General features: G+C 45.6%; 1 protein-coding gene across 1 annotated transcript; it reads left to right on the top strand.

Moving 5' to 3' along the window:
• Nucleotides 1–4,330: 4,330 nt before the first annotated feature.
• On the top strand, nucleotides 4,331–10,575 carry GAR1 (GAR1 ribonucleoprotein). Its single transcript, XM_014595575.3, has 7 exons — nucleotides 4,331–4,549; nucleotides 5,503–5,704; nucleotides 5,799–5,953; nucleotides 7,376–7,435; nucleotides 8,095–8,230; nucleotides 9,406–9,474; nucleotides 9,845–10,575. The coding sequence occupies exons 1-7, from the start codon at nucleotides 4,337–4,339 to the stop codon at nucleotides 9,856–9,858; spliced, it is 849 nt and encodes a 282-aa protein (XP_014451061.3). The 5' UTR covers nucleotides 4,331–4,336; the 3' UTR covers nucleotides 9,859–10,575.
• Nucleotides 10,576–23,055: the final 12,480 nt, after the last annotated feature.

Raw genomic sequence — 23,055 nt, 5'->3', positions numbered from 1 at the left:
TCCTAGCTGCAAGGCAGGGGCGGGCACCCCACAATGCAGCAGAAGCCAGCCCAGCCTGCCCTTCCCCACACCTGCATGGCAGGACCCGACTCAGACCCTCCTTACCTGCCGCCAGCAGAAGCTAGCCCAGCCTCCCTTCCCATCACCGGCACTGGTCACCAGACTTGTCCCACAAGACAGGAACCATCCCACCCCATCAGGCCCCAAACGGCAAAAGTGGCCAACCCCCCCACCTTTCCCCTCACTGGCGCCAGCATGACCTGGCCCATCCCAGCCCATCCCCCTCCCCCCCGTGACATGGCAGAAGCTAGCCCAGGCCCAGGTTCCCCTCACAGCGCTGGCTTGGCCCCCTCCAGTGCTGCAGGACCTGTCCTGTCACAAGCTGCAGGCAGTTCAGCCGCGGCTTTCCCAACCCAATGCTGGCCTGGCTAGTCCTGTCCCGTCCCAAGCAGCATGGGGCCGACACTGGCCTAGCTGTGGCTTCCCCACGTGCTGCTGAGGATGGGCTGGGTCGGCACCGGCCACCAGAAGTGGCGGCTGAGCCATGTGCGGCTCAGGATGGGATGACCCTGGCTGGAGTGGCACATGGCTCAGCTGCACCGGACGGTCCCAAGCTACTTGCTCTGGCCAGTCCCAAGCAGCAGGAGGTTCCACCACCGCTTTTCCTGGCTGGTGCCGCGCTGGCTGGGCCTGGCCGGTCCCCAATGGTATGCTGCCGAAGCTGGCTTCCCCACATGCTGCTGGGGACGGGACCAGCCCAGCTGGGTCAGCACTAGCCAGCAGAAGCAACAGCTGAGTCGTGTGCTACTTGGTGCCAGCCCAGCCCAGCTGAAGCTGCACGTGACAAAACCATGGCTTCCCCTTCCTCAGCTGGCCCGGCCCTGCTGTCCCAAGCAGCACGCAGCTCAGCTGCCACATCTCCTCCCTGGTGCCAACCCAGTCCAAGCTGCACGTGGCAAAGCTGGCCCAGCTGCTGCTTCCCCTCCCCGGTGCTGGCCCAGCCTGGCCCAGCCCGAGCGGCACAACGCGGGGAAAGTCCGCCCAGCAGCCGCTTTCCTGGGCTTATCCTGAGCCGCTTTCCAGGCTCATCCCATCCTGAGCCGCACATGGCTCAGCCGCCACTTCTAGTGGCCAGTGCCGACCCAGCTGGGCTCGTCCCATCCTTAGCAGCATGCCAGGATCCTTTCCAGTCTTGTGCAGCAAAGCAGAAGCTGGCCCAGGCACGCTTTCCCTTCACCGGTGCCACAGGACCTGGCCCAGCCCACCCTGCCCGTCTCAAGATGCAAACATGGCCAGAGCCATGGGCAGGGTGAAGCCAGCTGGGGCAGGCTGAGGTTGGGGTTGGCTGCCTCGCAACCAGAGCCTAAGTAAACAGCACAAGGTGCTTGCAGCCGGCAGCTCATGTCGCCAGCCGCCGCTGGAGGCTTTTAGGCAGGCAGCCACTATTACCTGGGTGTTGATTTTTGAAGGGGCTCTGCCGGCTGGAGGGAAGTGCTTGGCGGCCTGTGGGCCATATTTTGCCTGCCCCTGGCTTATGGACTTCAGGTGTTGCTAACTATGGTCAGCAAACAAAATTACAGTGTGTGTGTGTGTGTGTGTGCGCGCGCGTGCGTGTGCGCGCACGTGCATGCGTGTGTGAGAGAGAGAGATTTAGGGACTGGTACCTATGAGATTGCAGCTGGAATGGAAAGGGTACTATTTGATTGAGAGGTTTGCTCTGAAAAGAGCCATGCTGGGTTTGGCCAAAATGTACCTTCCCTTTCCTAACCAAAATTTTGGATCAAATTTCAACATGATTCTAAATGGCTGCAGTTGACAACAGAAGTTTTGAACAGAAGAATGACCTGTAAGTTTGCTGATGCTCGAGACGACTGGTCTTTCACTTTCTCTCAGATATTGGTTAGATACTTCAGCCACATTTTCTCTCACTCAAGTGAGGTATTAGTTCAAATACTTCAGTCACAGAGCCCTTCCAGAGCAATGTTTCTTTCCATCTTCCCTCCTTCTGTTTTGATGTAATTGCAGGGAGGAAATAAAGGTTGAGTTCCTGTTGCCTGGCCAGTACACAGTAGGAAATTAAAATAGTAAAGGACTAATTAAGCAAAGCAAAACAAACAAAACAGCAAAATTCACCACTGCAAGAAATGCCTACACAGTGCTAAGATGCAATGTTAGCCACTGTTCAGGTGCTTGTTTCATAACAATGTCATTAAAAATTCACAAAGGTAATACAAATTCCCTAGGCTCCTTGTCAATAGGAATGTCTCTTCTGAGCAATGCCACTTTACTGAATAGCTCCAGTAATCTGAGTGTAAAAAGATGAAACATTGCTAGATACTGTGAGGCCTGGTCAAAGATTTTTGTGGGTGATTTCTTTTATTGGACCAACTGTTAAGGGAAAGGTGACCTGAATAGTGTCTTTCTGGAACAATTAGTCTCTTGAGGAACATGATTGCCATCTATTGTTTTCTTTAAAACTAAAAGGAGGGGGGACAAAGCAAAACCACAATTGTATCTTTTTAACCATTGGAAAACTGAAAGAGCAAGACGAGCTTGATCTAAAGTCCATTAAAACCAATGTGAGCGTTTTCAATCACGTCATTTGGCTTTGCCTGAGGGCTAACTGATATGTGATTAAGGGTGCAGACAGAATTTACATGTATGACACGATCGGCCCCCTGAAAGCACTCTACAGCCATGCCAGGACACATGTGCATGGCTGCAGAGCACTTTAAAAGTGGCTGATCATGTGACAAATTAACCCTCATCGAATGAGGGATCAGATGAAGGTGCTCCACTTTGGAGTGACTTAGGGAACTTCTGTTCACTAAAGTCAATCTGTTGCACCACTCCCAGTGCTGTCTGCATGAAGGGAGGGGGAGCAAACTGTGGGCTAGTATTTACCTGGCCTGAGCTGGAGGGGGGAGGCAGGTTGATTGGAGCCCTCCTGCCTCAAGCCCTCTAGCTCCTCCTCCTCCAGCTCAGGCCTGGCAAACCCCAGTCCTTAGCTTGCGCCCCTTCCCTTCTCCCCACCCCCTTCCTGAAGACAGCACCAGATTTGGGTGGGGGCAGGCAGGTCTAGGGAAGAGAGGCTGCAGGCAGGCTCCTCCACTCTATTGGCTCCAAAGTGGAGTTTGGTTCCCCTCAACCCTGATCCAAGAGATGAATGTCTGTTGGGGTGGGGAGGGACGGGACACTCTATCTAACTCATGGTACTTTATGTAAAGTGCCACGAGTTAGAGCAGGGGCCTGCATGTCTGTCAGCACCCTAAATGTAACCACACTTTAAGCATGCCCATTGTTATTGGATGAATAGTGGATCTTTATAAAAGGGAAGAATCAAGGATGATTTGGAATATATAATGTGATTATTTGCCATGAATACTTAAGATGAACAGAGGATAGAGCTTGCCTATGAGCTACTGTCTCATCACCTTCCATGTTCTTCCTCTGAAATTCTTAACATTTTAAATGGAGAAGTCCCTTAGTATATATACATAGTAACAACCTTAATTTACATTTAATTTTTGTTGTCAGCTTTCATAATTATTTGGCATAAAAGAAATGATGGCTAGGGGAACATCCTCCTTATTTTCCCTTTTCAGGTTAAATATCCAAATCTGTTTGTAAATTGACCTAAGTATGATAGCCCTAACTCTATCAAATCCTGAAGCAACTATAGTATTACATATTCTAACATTTATATGACCAAGGCCTAACGTAGCCTTCAAAGATGAAGTGAAAAGGAAGAGATAGAGAAGAAAATAAAGGTGGAGAATTGAACAGTGAAAATTTAAAATGACACAGCAGAGGTGAAAGAAAATCCTGGTGTTGTCCCAATTACACCTGGCAAATTTCACAGCAGTGTTATAGTGGCTCTAGAGCTAGAAAGATAAAATCCTGCTGGTGCACAAGCAGTGAAACTTCCCAGGACAAGTTCATTATTTTCCACTGCCTTCCACTTTGGGTACTCATGTGCAACAGGAATACTAACTAGAAAACATTATTCTCATTTCGTAGCATCATAAGCAAGTGCAAATAGCTTTTATTTGATATCTTCAAGCTGCACAAAACATTTGTGTCGGTGACAGCAGCGCTGGGCACGGAGGGGAGCCTCGAACAACTGTCCTCCCCTCGCCGCAGCAAGAGCCGCCTACAGTGCAAAGGGGCGAGCAGCACTGTCCACGGAAGGCGGAGACCCTAACCTTTCTGCGCATGCGCCGCCGGCTGTGAGTCAGCTCTCCATCCCTTGCAGCTGTTCACAGTCCGGAAGAAGGGAAGGGGGAAACGTCACGTCTCAATCAACCCCCCCAGCTTCCCTTTAGGCATATTGCTCATGCGCCCTAAGCGAGCGCTGCCTTCTGCCGCAAAACGGCAGTGGGCAGAAAACAGGCTGCTATGTCCCCTCCCCCGCTTCCACGTTTGCGACGAAACGTTTCGCTTTACGGCCTGCTCGCCCAGCTCTGCTGAGATTGGCCGGGCGCGTACGAGTGACGACATCGGAAGTGGCCGCTGGCGCGAGGAGGGCTGCCACGTGTGGCTCGTGTCGGTGAGTGACGGCGCTCGGCTTCGGCCCGGAACCCCCCGGGCCCCTCCTCCGTCCCGCGCTCGTTCCCCCCTCCTCCCCCCGAGCAACGGCGCCAACAGCCTCAGTAGGGGCCCCTCCCCCTCGGGGCGGTGCTGGCGGGCGATGTGCGGGGCGGTGGGGTTCGGGACCAGCTGCCCGCCGTCCCCTAGTAGAGCTGCAAATCCAGCCCTCTCACCTCTTGTCTTTCCTGGGCCCTCAGCGCTACAGGCTCACTGCCCTGCTCCTGGTTGTCACTGCCAGAGAGACAGACCTGCCTCCTGAGACACCCATGGCTGCCTCGGCACCTGTTTTGTTAAATCGCCCTATCTCCACTTGCCCCCTTGCTTGCATCGCACAAACATGTTTGTCTAGTGTCATTTCCCACAGCTGAGAATAAAGCGGGTGGGCATGTGCCTGCCTAAATACAGCCCTCCTTGTTTTATGCAGCTCTGGTGGGAGATTAGCCAGAATCCCTTGCACAAAATTGCAGGACAACCTTATTTCATACCCCAGCTAGTAACATCAAAAGAAACAATTTAAACAATTTCAAAATGACACACCAGGTCACGTTAGGTCATTCATATTCCTTGTTCTTCCCTGTGTGTTTGCTACATGTGGCTGTCACGGTAGCTTTAATTTTAGCTGCTTGACCAGCAAGGATGTTGTGAAGGTTCAGACCATGTGAGTTGGGGACAGGAGGAAGAGGGGAAAGATGTGAGAAGGGGCACACCTGAAAAACCAGACCTGGGAACATGTAGTAGGGAGAGGATTTGAAATGTAGGCCCTGTGTTTGGTCAGGGAACAAAAGCTAGCACTGAGTTTACCAAACGTTCAATGTGCAAACCAGGGTGAAACTTTAGCTTATAAAGCAAATAAGCAGTGATGTGTCCTTTGGTTTTGTTTTTAATCGGTATTTCCTCATCCCAATTCAACAGGTAGCGCAAATGTCTTTTCGAGGGGGAGGAGGTAGAGGACGAGGAGGAAGAGGGGGCTTCAATCGTGGCGGTGGAGGGGGCTTCAATCGTGGCAGTGGAGGGGGCTTCAATCGTGGCGGACGAGGTGGCTTTGGACGGGGAGGTGGTGGACGCGGAGGCTTCAACAGAGGATATGACCAAGGACCACCAGAAAGCGTAGTTCGTAAGTTATCCCAAGAGCCCTCCCTGTTTGTTTTAATTTGGGATGAGAATTCAAGGTTTCACTGTAGATTTAAAAAAAAAAAAATTTATTGCAGTTTTGGGAGAGTTCATGCATCCCTGTGAAGATGACATTGTTTGTAAATGTACGACGGAAGAAAACAGAGTGCCTTATTTCAATGCACCTGTATACTTGGATAACAAAGAGCAGATCGGCAAAGTGGATGAAATATTCGGACAGCTACGAGACTTTGTATCCTTCAGAAGTACACTATTTATGTTCGTGTCGGTTATTAAATAAGGTTGTTCAGTGATTTTTAACAATAGGTTGTCTTGTCTATGTATGAGAGATTTACCAGTTAAACAAACCTTTGTAATTATGCAGGTGTATTTAAACTGATGAGAGATTATGCTAGAGTATCTCTCAGTATAGATTCTTGGAGTGCTTTTCTTCTTGGTTTAGCTTAGACTTTGTATAAAGCAACGTAGGTGAGAATTAGTGTGCGTCTGTAAGTGGAGTCTCTTGTTCTGGATATTGTTAATAACAGTGGATCATCCTATGGTTTTCTCAGTTCATAAACACTCAACCAGCCCTATTCCTACCTTCTCCCAGAGAACAACTGGTGTGTACAGTACTTGGGTATCTGAATTTCAGGCATTGGTGGTAATGAGAGTTAAGTTTGGGCTTAAGTCATTTGCCACTAAGTGCATGACTTGGGGAAAAAAATCCTGATTTCAGTTTCTCACCTGTTCCATGTCTTTTACTTCCATATCTCTTGGAAGTAAGTTCTCCAAGAGAGCTCTATAAAGTTAAGGATTACTGCCTATTTGACCATCTTAAAAGTGATCATCAATGATGCAATAGTTTTCTTATATCTATACTTTACAATTGTAATGTCATTGCATTAAATGCCATTGCATTAAAATACTGTGTTCAAGAAACTATGCCAGTGTGTGTTACACATCATTATGGTATGCCAAATGGTAGACACTCTAGGATGGGTGCTTCTTTTTTTCATTTATTGCTGTTTATGTTATTTGTAAGAGGCAGAAAGGAGGTTTGGTAAACAGAAGAATAAACAGCAAAAGCGAGTTTGACAAGCTTCTTCTTTTCTCAGTATGACTGTTAAATCTTCTCCCTACTTTCTCACTTAGGACAGCTGCTCAATGTTAAACTTCTACATATATTTGAAAATCAGAAAACAGGGACTTAGGTCCATATTTAGGCTCCAGATTTTTGGACCTCATTGTGGGGATGTTGACTTGAATGTAACTTGCTGATTTGCTTTTTCATCTTCAGGATTATTTTTGAATTTTCTTTTGATAAAACGCACGTTCCTGGGGAAAAAGTGAACCAAGTTGATTCTGTAGTTCATTACTCCTTCTTTGTCTCAGACAAGTTAAAAGCCTACATTACAGGATAGCACTCAAATTTGTGGTTTTGTAATTGCATTTAAGCTTTTCTAATAGATTTTTATTGCTATGTTAAGGTTTAAAACACAGAATGGAGAAAATGTAGTTACAGTAATGATAGCTATTGCTTGGGATAGTAGCAAAAATTCTGAGAAGTGGTGTTTAAATAGTTAACCCACAAATAAAGCCAGTGCCTATCCATTTCTTGAGATAAATTATAATTTAAGTCACTGTTTTTTATAGTCCTTAAAGAAAGTCTCAGTACTTTTCAGTTAAGTTGTCAGAGAACATGAAAGCCTCCTCGTTCAAGAAATTACAAAAGGTGAGTTTATTTTAAGCTGCAGTAAAACTGATATATTCATTGAGTGATTAGAATTCCATTTTACAAATGTTTTCATAATTTTGTATTTTGAAATTTTTGGTACTGCACAATTTGGATAATCCCTACCACAGTTAAAATCCAAAAAATGACATTGTTTAATTAGGACCTTTTAAAAATGCTGTAAACAACTTTGTATTGTGCATTTCTTTAATAAACACTTTAATCTCAGTTTAGAAATTTACTTCTCTTGTTACATGAAACTGTAACCCACCTTCTTTAATATGCTAATTTCTGTGATTTTTAGTACTCTGATAAACTTTTCCAGGTTCCTAAAAACATTGTATCCATCCTTATTCTCTGCTTTCACAAGGATTTTGTTCCCCCCTTCCTCAGGTAGGGAAGGGTATGGTGAACAGAAGAAAAAAAACTTCACTTTGAAATCTTACTCTGCTTTCTTAATTGGAAACCTTTATCTTTCTGAAGGCTATTTTCAAATATTTTGTCCGTGTTATGTAGCTCTTTGCAAAGAAAGAACTTAAAATTGATAGCATAAAGAAAAGATTAAGATCAAATTATGCTTGTGTACAAGTGAGAGAGAGATGTCAAATATTAGGTTTCTTTGGCATTCCTAAAGCCTAACAGTGCTGTTTCTCTTCCAGTTTTATATTGACCCAGCAAAGTTGCTGCCCTTACAGAGGTTTTTACCAAGACCTCCGGGAGAGAAAGGACCTCCAAGAGGTGGTAGAGGAGGACGTGGAAGAGGAGGTGGCAGGGGTGGAGGAGGTCGAGGTGGAGGTAGGTTTCTATCAAGTAAACAGTTTCTGTAATTATTTTGTTAAGACCTACGGCCAAGCAAACACTCGCATGAGCAGTTGGTTCGTTAGCATGTTTTTAAAGATGCATAGAAGACTTGTAAAATCTGTATTTCATACCCTGATATCTGTTATATCCATAGCCAGCTATAAGTAAATGTAGGGACCTTTTGAAGTCCTGGGATCACATGGGCAGGTCTAGGTCCCTTCACAGCCAAGAGCCTCTTACTTCTAGGTTCTGAGGAAGGGCCACAGAGCCAGCACTCTAAAAACTAGTGTGTACAAGGCAGAGTAACCAAATGTAAAGGCCACAGAGTTTAAAAAAAAAAAAAAAAAAAAAAGCATATTGAATATCAGGGGAAACTTTGTTGCAGGAAAGTCTTCTGAAAGTAGTAGCAGATGCTCTATTTTGCAGTAAAGCCTAAGCTGAACAGTATCCTTGATAATATAATATGTGATAAGCTCCTGTACTGAGAAATGAAACTGAATGAACTATTAGAGGTCTTCCGCCTCTGCTATAAAAACTTAACTTTAGCTGCTTCCCAGAAAGATTGAAACTAGTTCTTCATTAAAAGCCTGATTTCCCTTCCCCCCCACCCCCCTTTAATGGGTGTGTACCATGCCCAAAAGAAGAATTCTTCTAAAACTTTTTATTGTGCGTTCCTTCTAAGATAACAGTTTTTGGAGATACTTTGTAAAACATCATTTTTAAAGTTAGGACTTTGACATTTTAAATGGGTTGGGTTTTTTTTAAGATTCTAACATGTTTTAGATTTTGTGATTGTTGCATCTCCCCATGCCTGAAGAAGAAGGATGTTTGTGCCTGAAAGCTTGCAAAGAACATTTTTTTTCCAATTTAGTTGTTCTAATAAAAGATATCACATCTATCCAAAGAACCTTGTTTGCCTTAGTCTAGAAACTTTTAAATTAGCTTTGTATTCCATAAATACTTTCTAGTATTTTGGGGATAGTAAGGAACACAAGGAGCCCAGGAAGGAACTGGAGGTAAGACTTTGAGAAAGAGGCCGAGAGGAGTAGGGTGTGACGCTATACATTCTGGTAATGCTGATATGATGCTTGTTGCAAATTTTTCATGTGGAGGATGTTTGTTACATTCTTTCTTGTATACTGATGTCTTAACTTAATTTCTACTTCCAGGTGGCTTCAGAGGAGGAAGAGGTGGTGGAAGTTTCAGAGGAGGAAGAGGCGGTGGTGGAGGTTTCAGGGGTAAGTGGGCTATAGCTTAAGTCTGTGTAAAAAGTAGTTTAGAATATCTAAATCTATTATTAAGTATTAACAGTATACTTTTCTGTTGCTAGTTTTACAAGGAGGTATACATTTGCACTAGATTTATGAAAAAATAAATAGTCTGTGCATCATGATAGATACTCTAATGTCTAAATTTCTCTTTTCCGTGTTGTTTAAAACACAGTCCAGTGTCAGTACAAATAGTTTAGGACAAATAAGAGTGGATTTTACAGTAGCTGGGTTTGTTTTTACATTTATGTGCAGACACTGTACATAATAAAAGCAGACACTACTTCAAGTAAAACCAAAATGTGAATTACTCTCCATGTTTTTCTCTTTTTCAAAATAGGCAGAGGACGTTAAAAATGGACCTCCAGGTTTCTGGCTTACAATATGATCCACAGAAGTGAAGAGCAAGAGGAATTTTCTAGGGGACCTGAAAAATAAAATTTGATTGTAAAGACATCAAAATAGTGAAACATTAGCAATTGCTGTTGTGAGTAATGGATACCTAACAACGATGAAGCGGAATGGGTCACTGATGAATTGGGGAAGCTCTTGATTCTTCACTTGGAATGTACTTGAATTTTTTTTAAAGCTGCCTTAAGCAGTTTTTATATTTTTACATCCTTCATTTCTTACAGACTGTTTTAGTTAACGTGTGACTTCATGTTGAAGTTGAAAAGAAATGATATACTGAACAAGTAAAAAGAAACTGCAGGTTCACTAAATGTAAAGATACAAGCTGTATTTGCAGAACTGAAGTCTTATTCTTCCTGTCTTTTTTATTGTTGAGTCTCTCGGTGCTTTGTATGTGTTGCATGCTCTGTTTAAAACAAGCACAAAAAAAGTTGTCCTTGTTTTTTACAGAGTACATTTTTTAAATAGTTATATTTTAAAATGGGAAGAATTTGTGGGGAATATTAAGAAATATGTCATTTGATTTGTATAAATCTTCATGAAAACTAAAATGTGTCAGTAACACCTTTTGGGAAAGCCATTCTTTTAACAAGTTATTCAAGGTAAATACCCATTACTTTTGTATTGGTCACCTAAACATGAATGCTGAAATGGATGAGAGGTCTGTTCTTGGCTCTCTTCTTTTTTTAAATTAATGTTCAGAATGGCAGAAGCAGTGGCATAGCAGCACTATGTCATTTAGAAATACTTGATGGTATTACAGTAGAAGAAAGTGTTACCAGATTTGCCCGTTACTTTGTGGAGTGCTCATTTATTAGGGGTACGTTTCTAGGGTCTTTGTAGTTCTGTCAGTGTGTTACTTGTGTTTCTGTAAGGAGCTGTATCTCTCCCTTCTGTAAGTCCTCACCCCCAATGGAGCCATCTTGTAGGACTCAGTTTCAATGGGACTGGGTTCCTCCTTCCACCAATCAGTCAAATGTGCACACACACTAATGTGACATGCCTGATCTGGCAGGGTTGATTAGCATGTACAAGCTGACACCCTCATATGCCAGAAATCAGTTCATCAGGGCAACAGTAAAATGCAGTCAGACACAAGCACACAGGTGAACAGAATATCTCTGAATCAGGCTGGGTGTCCAGCTGACACCCTCGTGGGCCAGCATTCAGTTTATTCTGGCATGTCTGAGCCAAACTGGGTCAATCAGCCTATACAAACTGATCCCCTTATGTGTCTTAAACTCAGCATGTCCCGATCTTTTGCCTTAACTGTCCTAGTAGTGGTAACCTCTTGATGAGCAAACCCCATGGTATTTTTTGGGGCTTTACAGGGATCTTTGGCTTAGGTAAAGGAAGTGTTGCTGCAGAGCAAGTGAAGGGGAAGTAGAGAAGGAAAAATTCACCTAGTTACCACCAGTTTGACTGTAAAAATTATTTATTGCTAAGTGTATGAAATTTATGATGGTGCTACTAGTAGTAGAAATGCATGGGAAAACCAAAACAATTACAATATTACCCTGGTTCAATTGAGTATTTGGGGAAACCGAGCTCAAGCTTAACTAATAAAATTCAGGTTCAGAAAGCTATGCCTAGAGAGAAAAAGAAAGAGAGGGAGAAAGAGAGCGAGAGCTGGGATCTCACCATTCCAAGGCACTTGGATGGTTTGTTGATGGGCAAAATTCCTAGCATGATCATTGAAGGTTAAACAGGCGACAGAAAGAGATGATCTGTTTATCCCAGCTTTCTGAGAACAGTGGATGGTGTCAGAGAGATTTCTCCCTCTTGAAGCACACTGCTGCTTTACAGCTTTCTTGCACTCTTAGTCTAGCCTCTTCAAAGCATTATTTTAATTGTGTAAATCAAGAGGGTCCCAAGCTGTAATTGTTTATATAACAGGATTTCCCCTGTCAGTTTCAATTTTTTACTGAATTACCTTTATCAGTGACTAGCTGGTTTGGAACATTTCAAGCAACTGATTAACAACCAGTTTTAAGGAGTAACCAGACACCTAGGAGCCAGCTTGAAATTATTATGAATATAGAAGATGTACTGGAAGAGCTTCTCAGATGGCCTAGCTATGCTTGCACTGTGAAGTCAGCATCGGTGTTTTGTATTTTACCTGTTGTGAATAAGCTGCAGTTTAGCATAACATTCAGATCTTACTGTAGTTCTTTAACATAAGGGGATTACTTGGAGTGTTCATAAACTTTGTGGGGAGGACTTTCACCACAAAGGAAAAAATTACAATATTACCCTGGTTCAATTGAGTATTTGGGGAAACCGAGCTCAAGCTTAACTAATAAAATTCAGGTTCAGAAAGCTATGCCTAGAGAGAAAAAGAAAGAGAGGGAGAAAGAGAGCGAGAGCTGGGATCTCACCATTCCAAGGCACTTGGATGGTTTGTTGATGGGCAAAATTCCTAGCATGATCATTGAAGGTTAAACAGAAATCCTGTTTCCTTTTTCATCCTGGGAAAAGTATGACAGCATTTGTGATCAGGGCTCCAATGGGCTGGACGTTGTGATGAACCCTTAACCATTGTTCAGATGTCACCCGTACCCCCTCTGTCTCAGTTTCTTGCCTTAGCATTCCTTAACGTGACAACTGAGTTTTAGTCAATCAAGTTTAAATAGGCCTCCCATACTGGGACCGGGGAATGTATGGCCTGAGATGCCTATTAAACTTTTCTTCTGCTTAGTTCTGGTTAGATGAGGGGTATGTGTGTTGGGGGGAGGGGGATAGCAAAAGTCCTTTGTAAGTCCAGTAAGCTGGGTGCCAGGGCTCCCTCAGGATCACAGAGCTGGCAGGTAACAAAAGTAGGACTATAATCCAGGTTAACTTCCCCTATAACAGGTGCTGCAAGTAGTAAACAGGTTCATAGCATCCCATGTAGTGCTGACATACATCTTGTGGACCTCCATCACTTAGAACAGTGGTTCTCAAGACTTCATACCGGACCCACATTCCCCTGGCCCTGCTGGTGCCTAACCTGCAGTCACTTGCCCTTCTGCAGCCTTGGCACACCTTCCCCCACTGCTGGTAGGCACCTGCCCCTCCCCACACACCCATCCCCTCTACACATGCACACTCAACCCCAGTGGTCCCCAAACTGGTCTCCATACACTTACCTTCATCTGCCTGCTGGGGCTGCTCCCATGATCCTGCCTGGCTGCATGCTGGCTGTGTCCCAAGCAGCCCCTTGCAGGCTGGAATGCTGTCAGCCTGGAAGGGGAAACCCGCACTTTTGTGTATTTTTCTGGCACTTGCTCACAGCCCTTTGAAATATTCTTGTGACCCACTTTTGGGTTGTGATCCATGGGTTGAGAAACATTGATTTAGAAGACACCAGAATGGATAGACTGCTAGGTGGGATGGAATCCTAACCACTGTGGCTCTTTGAATTTGGACAGGACAATCCATGTTGTGCAGCCCTACATAAAAAAAACAAACCAAGGCTGCAAAAAATCTACTACACAGAAGTGAAATAAGATAATCTTTCACTGATCCAAGGAGGCTCATGGCACTGCAACTTATATCATATTCTGGGAACATTTTAGAACTCTATGAACTGAAGAGAGAGAGTTCTTTTGTGTGACATTTTCAGTATGGAAGAAGATACACTTTTAGAATAGAGCATACTTCTTCACAATCTCCTTAACTCATAAGTATAACACTTTGGACCGATTCAATAAAATATTTATCGAATGTTTGCTATAAGAAATGTCTCAGAGAGAGAGAGAACCTGAAAACTAACCCTTCAGGTAGTTGAAGGCTGCTATTAAATCCCCTCTCAGTCTTCTTTAGACTAAATAAGCTCAGTTCCCTCAGCCTCTCCTCAGAAGTCATGTGCCCCAGTCCCCTAATTATTGTCATTACCCTTTGCTGAACTCTTCAATTTGTCCACATCCTTTCTGTAGTGGGGGCCCAAAACTGGACACAGTAGTCCAGATGTGGCCTCACCAGTGCCAAATAGAGGAGAAGAATCACTTCCCTTGACCTACTGGCAACACTCCTACCAATGCAGGCCAATATGCTGTTAGCTTTCTTTGCAACAAGGGTACACTTGCCTCATATTCAGTTTATTGTTCACTGTACCCCGCAGCTGCAGAGCTGCTGCCTGGCCAGTCAGCCCCCAGCCAGTACTGGTGCATGGGATTGTTCCATCATAAGTGCAGGACTTGGTATTTCTCCTTGTTGAACCTCATGAGATTCCTTTTGGTTCAATCTCCCAATTTTGTCTAGGTCATTCTGCATCCTAGCCCTACCCTCCAGTGTATCTACTACTGCCCCCAGCTGGGTGTCATCTGAAAACTTGCTGAGGGTTCACTTTAAGCCATCTTCCAGGTTGTTGATGAAGGTATTGAACAAAACTGACCCCAGGACTGACCCCTGGGGCGTGCTACTTGATACTGGCTACCAACTAGACATCAAGCCATCGATTATTACCCTTTGAGCCCAATGCTCCAGCCAGTTTTCTATCCACCATATAGTCCATTCACCTAGCCCATACTTCCTTAGCTTGCCTACGAGAATGTTGTGGGAGACTATTGAAAACCTTGCTAAAATCAACGTATACCACTTATAAGCTTTTTGTCATTTACTGAAGAGTTCCCTACTAAGCCAAGCAGGTCTTTTGCCATACTTGCTCGTCTTCCTACACATAGGGGTGGTTTGTTTCTGCACTCTCAGTAAGGCTTCTTTATAAAGTACAACCAGCTCTCCTGGACTCCTCTTCCCCTCAGACTGGCTTCCCAGGGGATCCTACCCATGAGTTCCTTGAGCAGGTTGAAGCCTGCTTTTCTGAAGTCCAGGGTCCTTACTCTGCTGCTCTCCTTCCTTTCTTTCCTTAGGATTCTGAACTCAATCATCTCATGGTCAGTGCTGCCCAAGTTGCCATCTACTACTACATTCCCACCAATTTTTCCCTGTTTGTGAGCAGCAGGTCAAGAAGAGTATGGCTCCATGTTGGCCGGTTCAGCACTTGCACCAGGAAACTGTGCCCAGCACTCTCCAAAACCTTCAAAAGTCTATCAATTAAGCAGTTTTAGAATGGCTCCAAGTGCATGCCCCAAATCTGCTTTCTGGGTTGGGAGTGAGGTGCACTGAGTATATGCTCAAGTCCCATTTAAGCAGTCTATTTTGCCTAATTAGTTTGAAGTGTTTCCAGACTCAGGAGGGAGGTGGTCTAGACATGACTTTAATATTTTTTTAAATGAATTTGACACCTAAATCTTATTGATTTTCATTCTGTTCATTTTGAAAACAGAACTTTGCTATATTATGACCAGATGATGATGATGATGATTTTCATGAGAATTTTGATGCCTGAATACCTTTAAAACTCTGGTCCCTTTATTTTTGCAAAACTGAGAAATGTAATACTGAAATACAACTTTTGAATCAGCCTATACCTTGTCCACGTACAGAAGGTTGTCATTACAATTATTTTAAATCATTTTAGATCTGCATTAGATAAATGGTACAGCTCAGGTATGAGAGGGTGAGGACACATCTTAATTTTCTTATTTGATAAAGTAGATAACCACCAGATACAGGTTTAAGAAGCTAAATTTGGTACTGGTTGTAAGGAATGTAGCAGGTTCCTTGGAAGCACAGATTATATTAATTTTCCGTTAAAAGAAACCTGTGCTTTCTATTATGTCTCTCATTTTGGTCAGGAAAACAAAAATATGTAGCTAATGCCATCAGTTCCTAATTTGGAGTTGGCTCTTAGAAGTTGCTTCTGCAGTGGTTCTCCACCTTGATTGACTCAAGGCACCCCCCTGGAAAATGTTAACTCTTAGTTTTCACTTGATTTTTTGGCTACAGAAACACAGTAGAACAATTCTGTAGCAAAGAATTCAGAAAGACAGCTAGTCAGAATGCTTTTAACACTATGGATTCCTATTTGAAATAGCTGGTTTTATCCTATGAAACACATTTGCACACTTAACAGTGCCAACCTTGCATGGCAGTCCACAGCACTCCCTGAAAGGATTTCAAGGCACCCTAGTTAAGAATCGCTGAGCTACTGAAACTAAACTAGTTGAATTTGCTGGTGATTTTTTTTTGGGTAGAGAATCAGATTTCTCTATCTAACAAGTGTGCATGTATAGCAGAAGAATTATTCTGGAGAATTTTTTAGCATAGGATTAAAGAGGTGTTAACCTGTTTTTCAAGAAAAATGCTACTCGGACCTCAGCAGGGATAGGTTAAAAAAAGGGTCAATGTGGCCCTCTTGTGGTGAGGCACTGAATTGTTAATGTGCTTTATATTCAAATGATGGTAGTGCTGGAAAGATTGGCAGATTGGATAGTGGCAGGTCTTTTATTCAAATAAATTGAGTTAGTTTAATAAAGCTAAACAATTCTGTATCAACATCACTTCTAAGTGGATCTATTTGATGCACATGGCTACTCTTACAGCTCCCCTGCACGGGACCACTTCTCAAGGTTATAAGGTAAATTGAGTCTGCAGGTCTAATTCAATTATTTGTTGTGAAAAGCTGCCAGATACAAACTGGTTTAATTAGCTCAGTTCGGGGGAGGTCCCTAATAGCTATAAAATGGAAACCAACTCTTGTTCATGCTGATCCGGACAAAAATAGAGCTATTTGAGAGGAAAAGCTCCATTTCTTATAGTCATAAGACATGTCACTGGTATTACACCTACTTCAGTAGGCATGCTTCACATTTTACACAATAAAAGTTGTGCCATGGCAAAGGGTCTTACAAAATTGGATTTAAGAACACAAATTGGTAAAGCATGTGGGGATGGGGACTCAAAACTGGGAGAACACAAAGTGATTGCAGTTATGTATTTCTTGTCTTTATTCCTATTTGTGTTTTTAACAGTTTTCAGATGCATGGAGGGAGGCTGTTCACCCAATATTACTTGATTGAAAGTGAGTGCTAAACTACCCCTTGTCTTTGCAAAGTTACTATTATTTTAATTTGGGAATATTGACAAAGATAATGGTTGGAAGGGAGGATGATGGTGAAGTCTAGCTATTTCAAGAGGAATTCAGACTGTCATGTTCAGGAGGATGTATTACATAATGAAAAAAGGGGTGGCTGCTTCTATAAAAGACAGGTTTTCATGTTCTTGGTGCACATTGTTGCAAGAGTTTCAGCACTTCTGACAATTATACCAAAAATATAGGGAAAGAGAAAATCACAGCAGATCGCAATCACGGTTTGGCCTGGCAAAATATAAGCAACAGTGTGCGGAAGGGAAGTGGATTTATTCCCATCTACGTACATTCCTTTCCACACTGTCTCCATGCCAAAGACTAAGGCTAAGGCATTACATCTGTAGCTCTATATATGCTCTTGTAGTGCTACAAAAAGTGAATATACAGATGTACATGCTGTCCATAGGGCTGCCTGCATGCTTGGCTTCCTATGTGTTTGTTTGGTGGACTGTGTGTATGTTGGGTGTGTGGTTTGAGAAGCTGGGAGTGTTTCTAGCTGAGTGATTGCTGAGTGATTGCTGCCTGTGCCTGACAATAGCCCTAACGAGGGGGCAGAGCAAGACCAGGCCCAGCAGGGTATAGAAGGAGACTCCATGAGTGACCAGGGAGCAAGCAAACGGGCAGCAATTTGCAAGTTGGTTTGCCGCCTCCCCCCTCTCTTTGAAGGGGAGCCTTTAAGCTTGGTGAGAGGAAGCAGGGATAAAGGAACCTTTTGGGACCAAGGAACAGTAATCAGGCCAGCTTACAGGGGAGTTTACTAGGGAAGGTCTGCTTGGAAGAAGGGCAGCAAGAAGGAGGTAGCAGATTGAGACCCAGGGAAATGGATTCAGGATATTGCAATGCCAGAACCATTGCCACTGCCTCTGCTTGCACCTGTGAGGTGTCTGTGCAGGCAGGACCACTCACCGTTGAGTCTTCTACCCAGGTCCTGGTTTGGTATTGTGGAGACTGTGGCTTGCAGGGCCCTTCTGGTGATGGCCAGGTGGGGGAGTGCCTGCAATGTCAGTGGTGCCTCCTGGTGGTGTCCCTCAGGGAGCAGGCAAGACAGCTACAGGAGGATGTTGCAAGGCTCCCTCCACCATGAGGACGTTATTGATCTGGTGCTAAAGGAGATCTCTAGGACTGTGAAGGAAGAACCGCCAAAGGCAGCATGAAAGAAGGGAGAGAGCATCTAGTTGGGGTGTTCCTGCTTTGAGTAGGGGGTTGGACTAGATGACTTTCTGAGGTCTCTTCCAACCCTAATTTTCTACGATTTTATGGCATAGACTCCCAGGAGGGTGGAAGCTGGAAGTTTGTGAGCTCTGTCAGCAAGCAGAAATCTTCATCTTTACCTGCATCAGTTTGCCTGGAGAACAGATATGGAGCCCTAGCAATAGAAGAGACAGAGAACATTCTATTGGTGGAGGAGGACAGGCCAGGCCTCCTGAAGGTGAGAAGGAAGGAGATAATCACCACCAGGACGAAGCGATGGGTAGTTGTGGTTGGAGACTCCCTTCTGTGGGGGACAGAGGCATCCATCTACTGGCCTGATCTGTTGTCTCAGGAGGTCTGCTGCTTGCCTGAAGCCCAGATCCGAAATCTCATGGAGGCATTACTGAGATACATCTGACCCTCTGAATACTACCTCATGCTGCTCATTCATGGGGGCTCCAGTGATACTTCTAGGGGAGACCCTGAGCAGATCAAAACCAACTACAGATCTCTGGGTGCAGGGGTGATGGGGACAGAGGCTCTATTCTCCTCAATCCTTCCACTTAAGGGGGAGGGCCTGGGCAGGAGCCAGCACATCCTGCAGGTCAATGCTTGGCTGTGCAGATGGTGTCACCAGCAGGGTTTTGGTTTCTTTGACCATGGGATGATGTTCCAAAAAGAAGGATTGCTAGGAAGATATGGGAACCACCTGATGAAGAGAGGGAACAGCATCTTTGCAGCCTGGCTCGCTAACCTAGTGAGGAAGGCTTTAAATTAGGTTTGCCGGGAGATGGAGACCAAAGCCTGAGGTAAGTGGGGAAGTGGGTGGCCTGGATGAAGTGCAAGCACAAGGGGGCAGCAGAGGAGGCATTTTCATTCTCCCTGAAAAAGTAGGGCAAACAGCTACTTACCTCATGTGTCTATACAAACGCAAGGTGCCTGGAAAATGAGCAGGAAGAATTGGAAGTCCTTGCAACTATGATGTCATTGGAATAACAGAGACTTTGTGGGATAGCTTGAATGACTGGATCACTGTCATGGATGGGCATAACCTGTATGTCCACAGTCATGGACTGGCACAAACTTTATGTAAAAGAGCTGTATGATTGCTCAGCGCTACAGTATGGAACTAGAGATAGGCCTATTGAAAGTCTCTGGGTTAAGTGTCAGAGGGGAGAGCAACAAGGGTGATGTCATGGTAGAGGTCTGTGATAGATCTCCAGACCAGGAAGATGTGCTAGATGAAGCTTTTTTCAAGCAGGTAGCGCAAGTTACCCAATCACAGCCCCTGGTTCTCATGGGGGACTTGAATCACCCTGACATCTGCTGGGAGATCAATACAGCAGTGCACCAGCAATCCAGGAAATTTTTGGAGAGCGTTGGGCACAATTTTCTGGTGCAAGTGCTGGACTGGCCAACTAGGGTTTGTGCTATTGACCTGCTGCTCAGAAACAGGGAAGAATTGATGAGGAACGTAGTAGTGGATGGCAACTTGGGCAGCAATGACCATGAGATGATTGAGATCAGGTTCCTAAGGAAAGGAAGGAAGGAGAGCAGGAGAATAAGAATATTGGATTTCAGAAAAAACGACTTAGACTCACTCAGGGAATTTATGGGCAGGTTCCCCAGGGAGGCCAATCTGATAGGGGGAGAAGAGTCCAGGACAGTTGGCTGTACTTTAAAGAGACATTACTGAGGGTGCAGGAACAAACCATCTCAAAGTGCAGGAAGACTAGCAAGTATGGCAGAAGACCAGCTTGGCTTAGCAAGGAAATCTTCAGTAAACTAAATCACCAAAAGAAGCTTATAAGAAGTGGAAACTTGGACAAACAACTCAGGAGGAGTATAAGAGCATTGCTTGGGCATTCAAGGATGAAGTGAGGAAGCCCAAACTGCAACTGGAGTTGCACTTAGTAAGGGATGTGAAGAGTAACAAGAAGGGTTTCTACAAGTATGTTAGCAACAAGAGAAAGATCACAGAAAGTATGGGTCCCTTACTGAATGGGGGAGGCAACTTAGTGACAGAGGATGCAGAAAAGACAGAAGTAATCAATGCCTTTTTCACCTCAGTCTTCACAGGCAAGCTCAGCTGCACCTGGCAGCACAGTTTGGGGAGCAAGTAAGCAGCCAACAGCGGTGAAAGAACAGGTTAGGGACTATTCAGAAAAGCTGGACATATACAAGTTCATGGGGCCGGATGGGATGCACCTGAGGGTGCTGAGGGAGTTGGCTGATGTGATTGCAGAGCCTGGCCATCATCTTTGAAAATTCATGGCGATCAGGAGAGGTCCCAGATGACTGGAAAAGGGCAAACATAGTGCCCATATTGAAGAAAGGGCAAAAGGAGGATCCAAGGAACTGCAGACCAGTCAGCTCACCTCAGTCTCTGGAAAAATAATGGAACAGATCCTCAAGGAATCAATTTCTAATCACTTGGAGGAGAAAAAGGTGTTTAGGAACAGCCAGCTTGGATTCAAAAAGGGAAAGTTATACCTGACCAACCTGATTGCCTTCTATCATGAGATGACTGGTTCTGTGGATGTGGGGAGACCAACGGATGTGATATGCCTTGACTTTAGTGAGGCTTTTGATATAATCTCCCACAATATTGTTGTAAGCAAGCTAAGGAAGTATAGGCTGGATGAATGGACTGTATAGATAACTGATAACTGATAGAAAACTGGCTGGATCCTTGGCCTGAAGGGGTAGTAATCAATGGCTCTATGTCTAGTCGGCAGCCGGTGTCAAGTGGAGGGCCCCAGGGGTCAGTCCTGGGGCTGGTTTTGTTCAATATCTTCAGCAATGACCTGGAAGATAGGATGGAGTGCACCCTCAAGTTAGCAGTTTGTAGATGACACCTAGCTGGGGGTAGTAGTAGATAAGATAGAGAATAGGACTAGGATTCAGAGACACCTAGACAAATTGGAGGATTGCACCAAAAGAAATCTAATGAGGTTCAGTAAGGAGAAATGCAAAGTCCTGCACTGAGTAGCTAGCCCCTTGACAGCCCACCAGGAGGAGTGTTACAGCCAGCTGAGACTTGGGGCTTTACCTCTGCTCCCCTGAGCAAGCTATTGCAGAGCCTGCTGCTGGGACCTTGCTGCCACAGTGGTGGCAGAGGGATCTCGTGCTGCTGCCACCGCGATCCTGGGGGCAGCTGGAGCTCCAGTAGCTGCAGCTGGGGAGAGGCCAAGCTGTCAGTGATTGTGCTCCCTTGCAGGCTTCCCTGGGACAGGGAGAGCAAAGGAGCAGCCCCTATTACAGGGGTTAGCAACCCTTGGCATGAGTGCCAGAGCATGGCATGCAAGGCCATTTTGTTTGGCTCACCACAGATGGCTTGGGCTCTGGGCAGCTCTCACTGGCCATGGAGCCTGGGCCGTTGGCAGCAGGTATCCAGGAGGCTGCAATCCCTGTTGCAAGCAGCCTGGGCAGCTGTGGCAGGCAGCCAGGAGGCTGCAAATAGCTTCACTGGGCACTGGAGCCCCAGCTGGGCTCCATGGCGGTGGTGGGTACATGCCTTGGGGTAGATGGCAGGGGAGGGGCTGGGGTTATACTGCCCCAGGTCCCTTCTCAGCTGTGTTCCCCAAGGCACACATGCACTCACCCAGCCAGGACTCTGCAGTCTGGTGCAGCTGTTTGCAGCCTCCTGGCTTCCTACCATGGCTGACTTGGGCTCTGGGCAGCTGCAGCAGGCATTGGGCAGGCTGCAAACAGCTGCACCAGGGTCCAGAGTCCCAGCAGCAGCTCTGTGGTGGCAGCAGCGGCTGCACACACACCTTGGGGCATACAGTAGGGAAGGGGCCAGAGCAGCACAGCCCCAGCCCCTCCCCTGCTATCTGCCTGGAGGCACGTGTGCACTTACTGCCAGTAATGAGGATCAGGCCCTTCACAGGTCCCCTGCTATCTGCCTCTGGCATGCCAAATTGAGGTATGGGTGGAGGTTGGCATGTTTTTGGCACTCCAGCCAAAAATGTTGCTGACCCCTGTGCTATCACTCAAAGGGGCTGCTTCGAGTGGAGAGGATGCTTCACCAGCACGCAGGGTGACAAGAGGAAGGGAAGCACAGGTAAGTATCAATGTCCGAGGAGCAGGGGGCCACAACTGTCCTGGGAGTGGGAGGAAGGCATGAGCACCCTCAGGAGGCCTCAGGTGCCTCTACACTAATGCTCATAGTATGGGGTGTAAGCAGGAGGAACTGTGCCTCCTGATTGCAAGTAAGAACCCAGACTTAGTAGGGCTCACAGAAACCTGGTGGGACCCAACGTACGACTGGGCAGTGGGCATTCGGGGGTACACCCTATATAGAAGAGACAGGACAGAGAGGAAAGGTGTGGGGGTTGCGCTCTATGTCAAAGAGCACCTCACATCATCAAGGACTAGCTTCGGGTTAGAGGAGGGTCGGACAGAGACACTGTGGGTCAAACTACAAGCGGGGTGTGGCGAAAGGGACCTTACAGTGGGTGTCTACTACAGACCACCCAACCAGGGGGAAGAGCTAGACCAGGACTTCTCCAGTCATCTTATGGAGGCGGTTAGGTCAAGGGATGTTATTGTCATGGGTGACCTAAACTACCCAGACATTTGCTGGGAGGAGCAGACAGCCCGGTCTGACTGCTCGCATAGGTTCCTGGCTGTATGACAGGACCTTCACCTTATCCAGGAAGTGCACAGCCCCACTAGGGGTAACGCCTTGCTGGACCTGGTCCTGGCCACGGGGGATGACCTGGTGAGGGGACTGCAGGTCCTTGACCACCTGGGCAATAGCGATCATCACCTGCTGGATTTCACTATCCAACGCAGGGCGTCTAGGGCTCACACCAAAGCTAAATCCCTTGACTTCAGAAGGGCAAACTCCAATGAGCTTAGGAGACTAGTGGGGGAGGCACTAAAGGCCCGGAAGGTAGAGGAGATGGGAGCCCATGAGGGATGGTCGTACCTTAAGGGGGCAATCCTCCAGGCCCAAAGGGTAACAGTCC

The sequence above is a fragment of the Alligator mississippiensis genome, chromosome 2 (assembly GCF_030867095.1).
Source record: "Alligator mississippiensis isolate rAllMis1 chromosome 2, rAllMis1, whole genome shotgun sequence".
Lineage (NCBI taxonomy): Eukaryota > Metazoa > Chordata > Crocodylia > Alligatoridae > Alligator > Alligator mississippiensis.
This window is presented reverse-complemented; position numbering and strand designations above follow the sequence as displayed.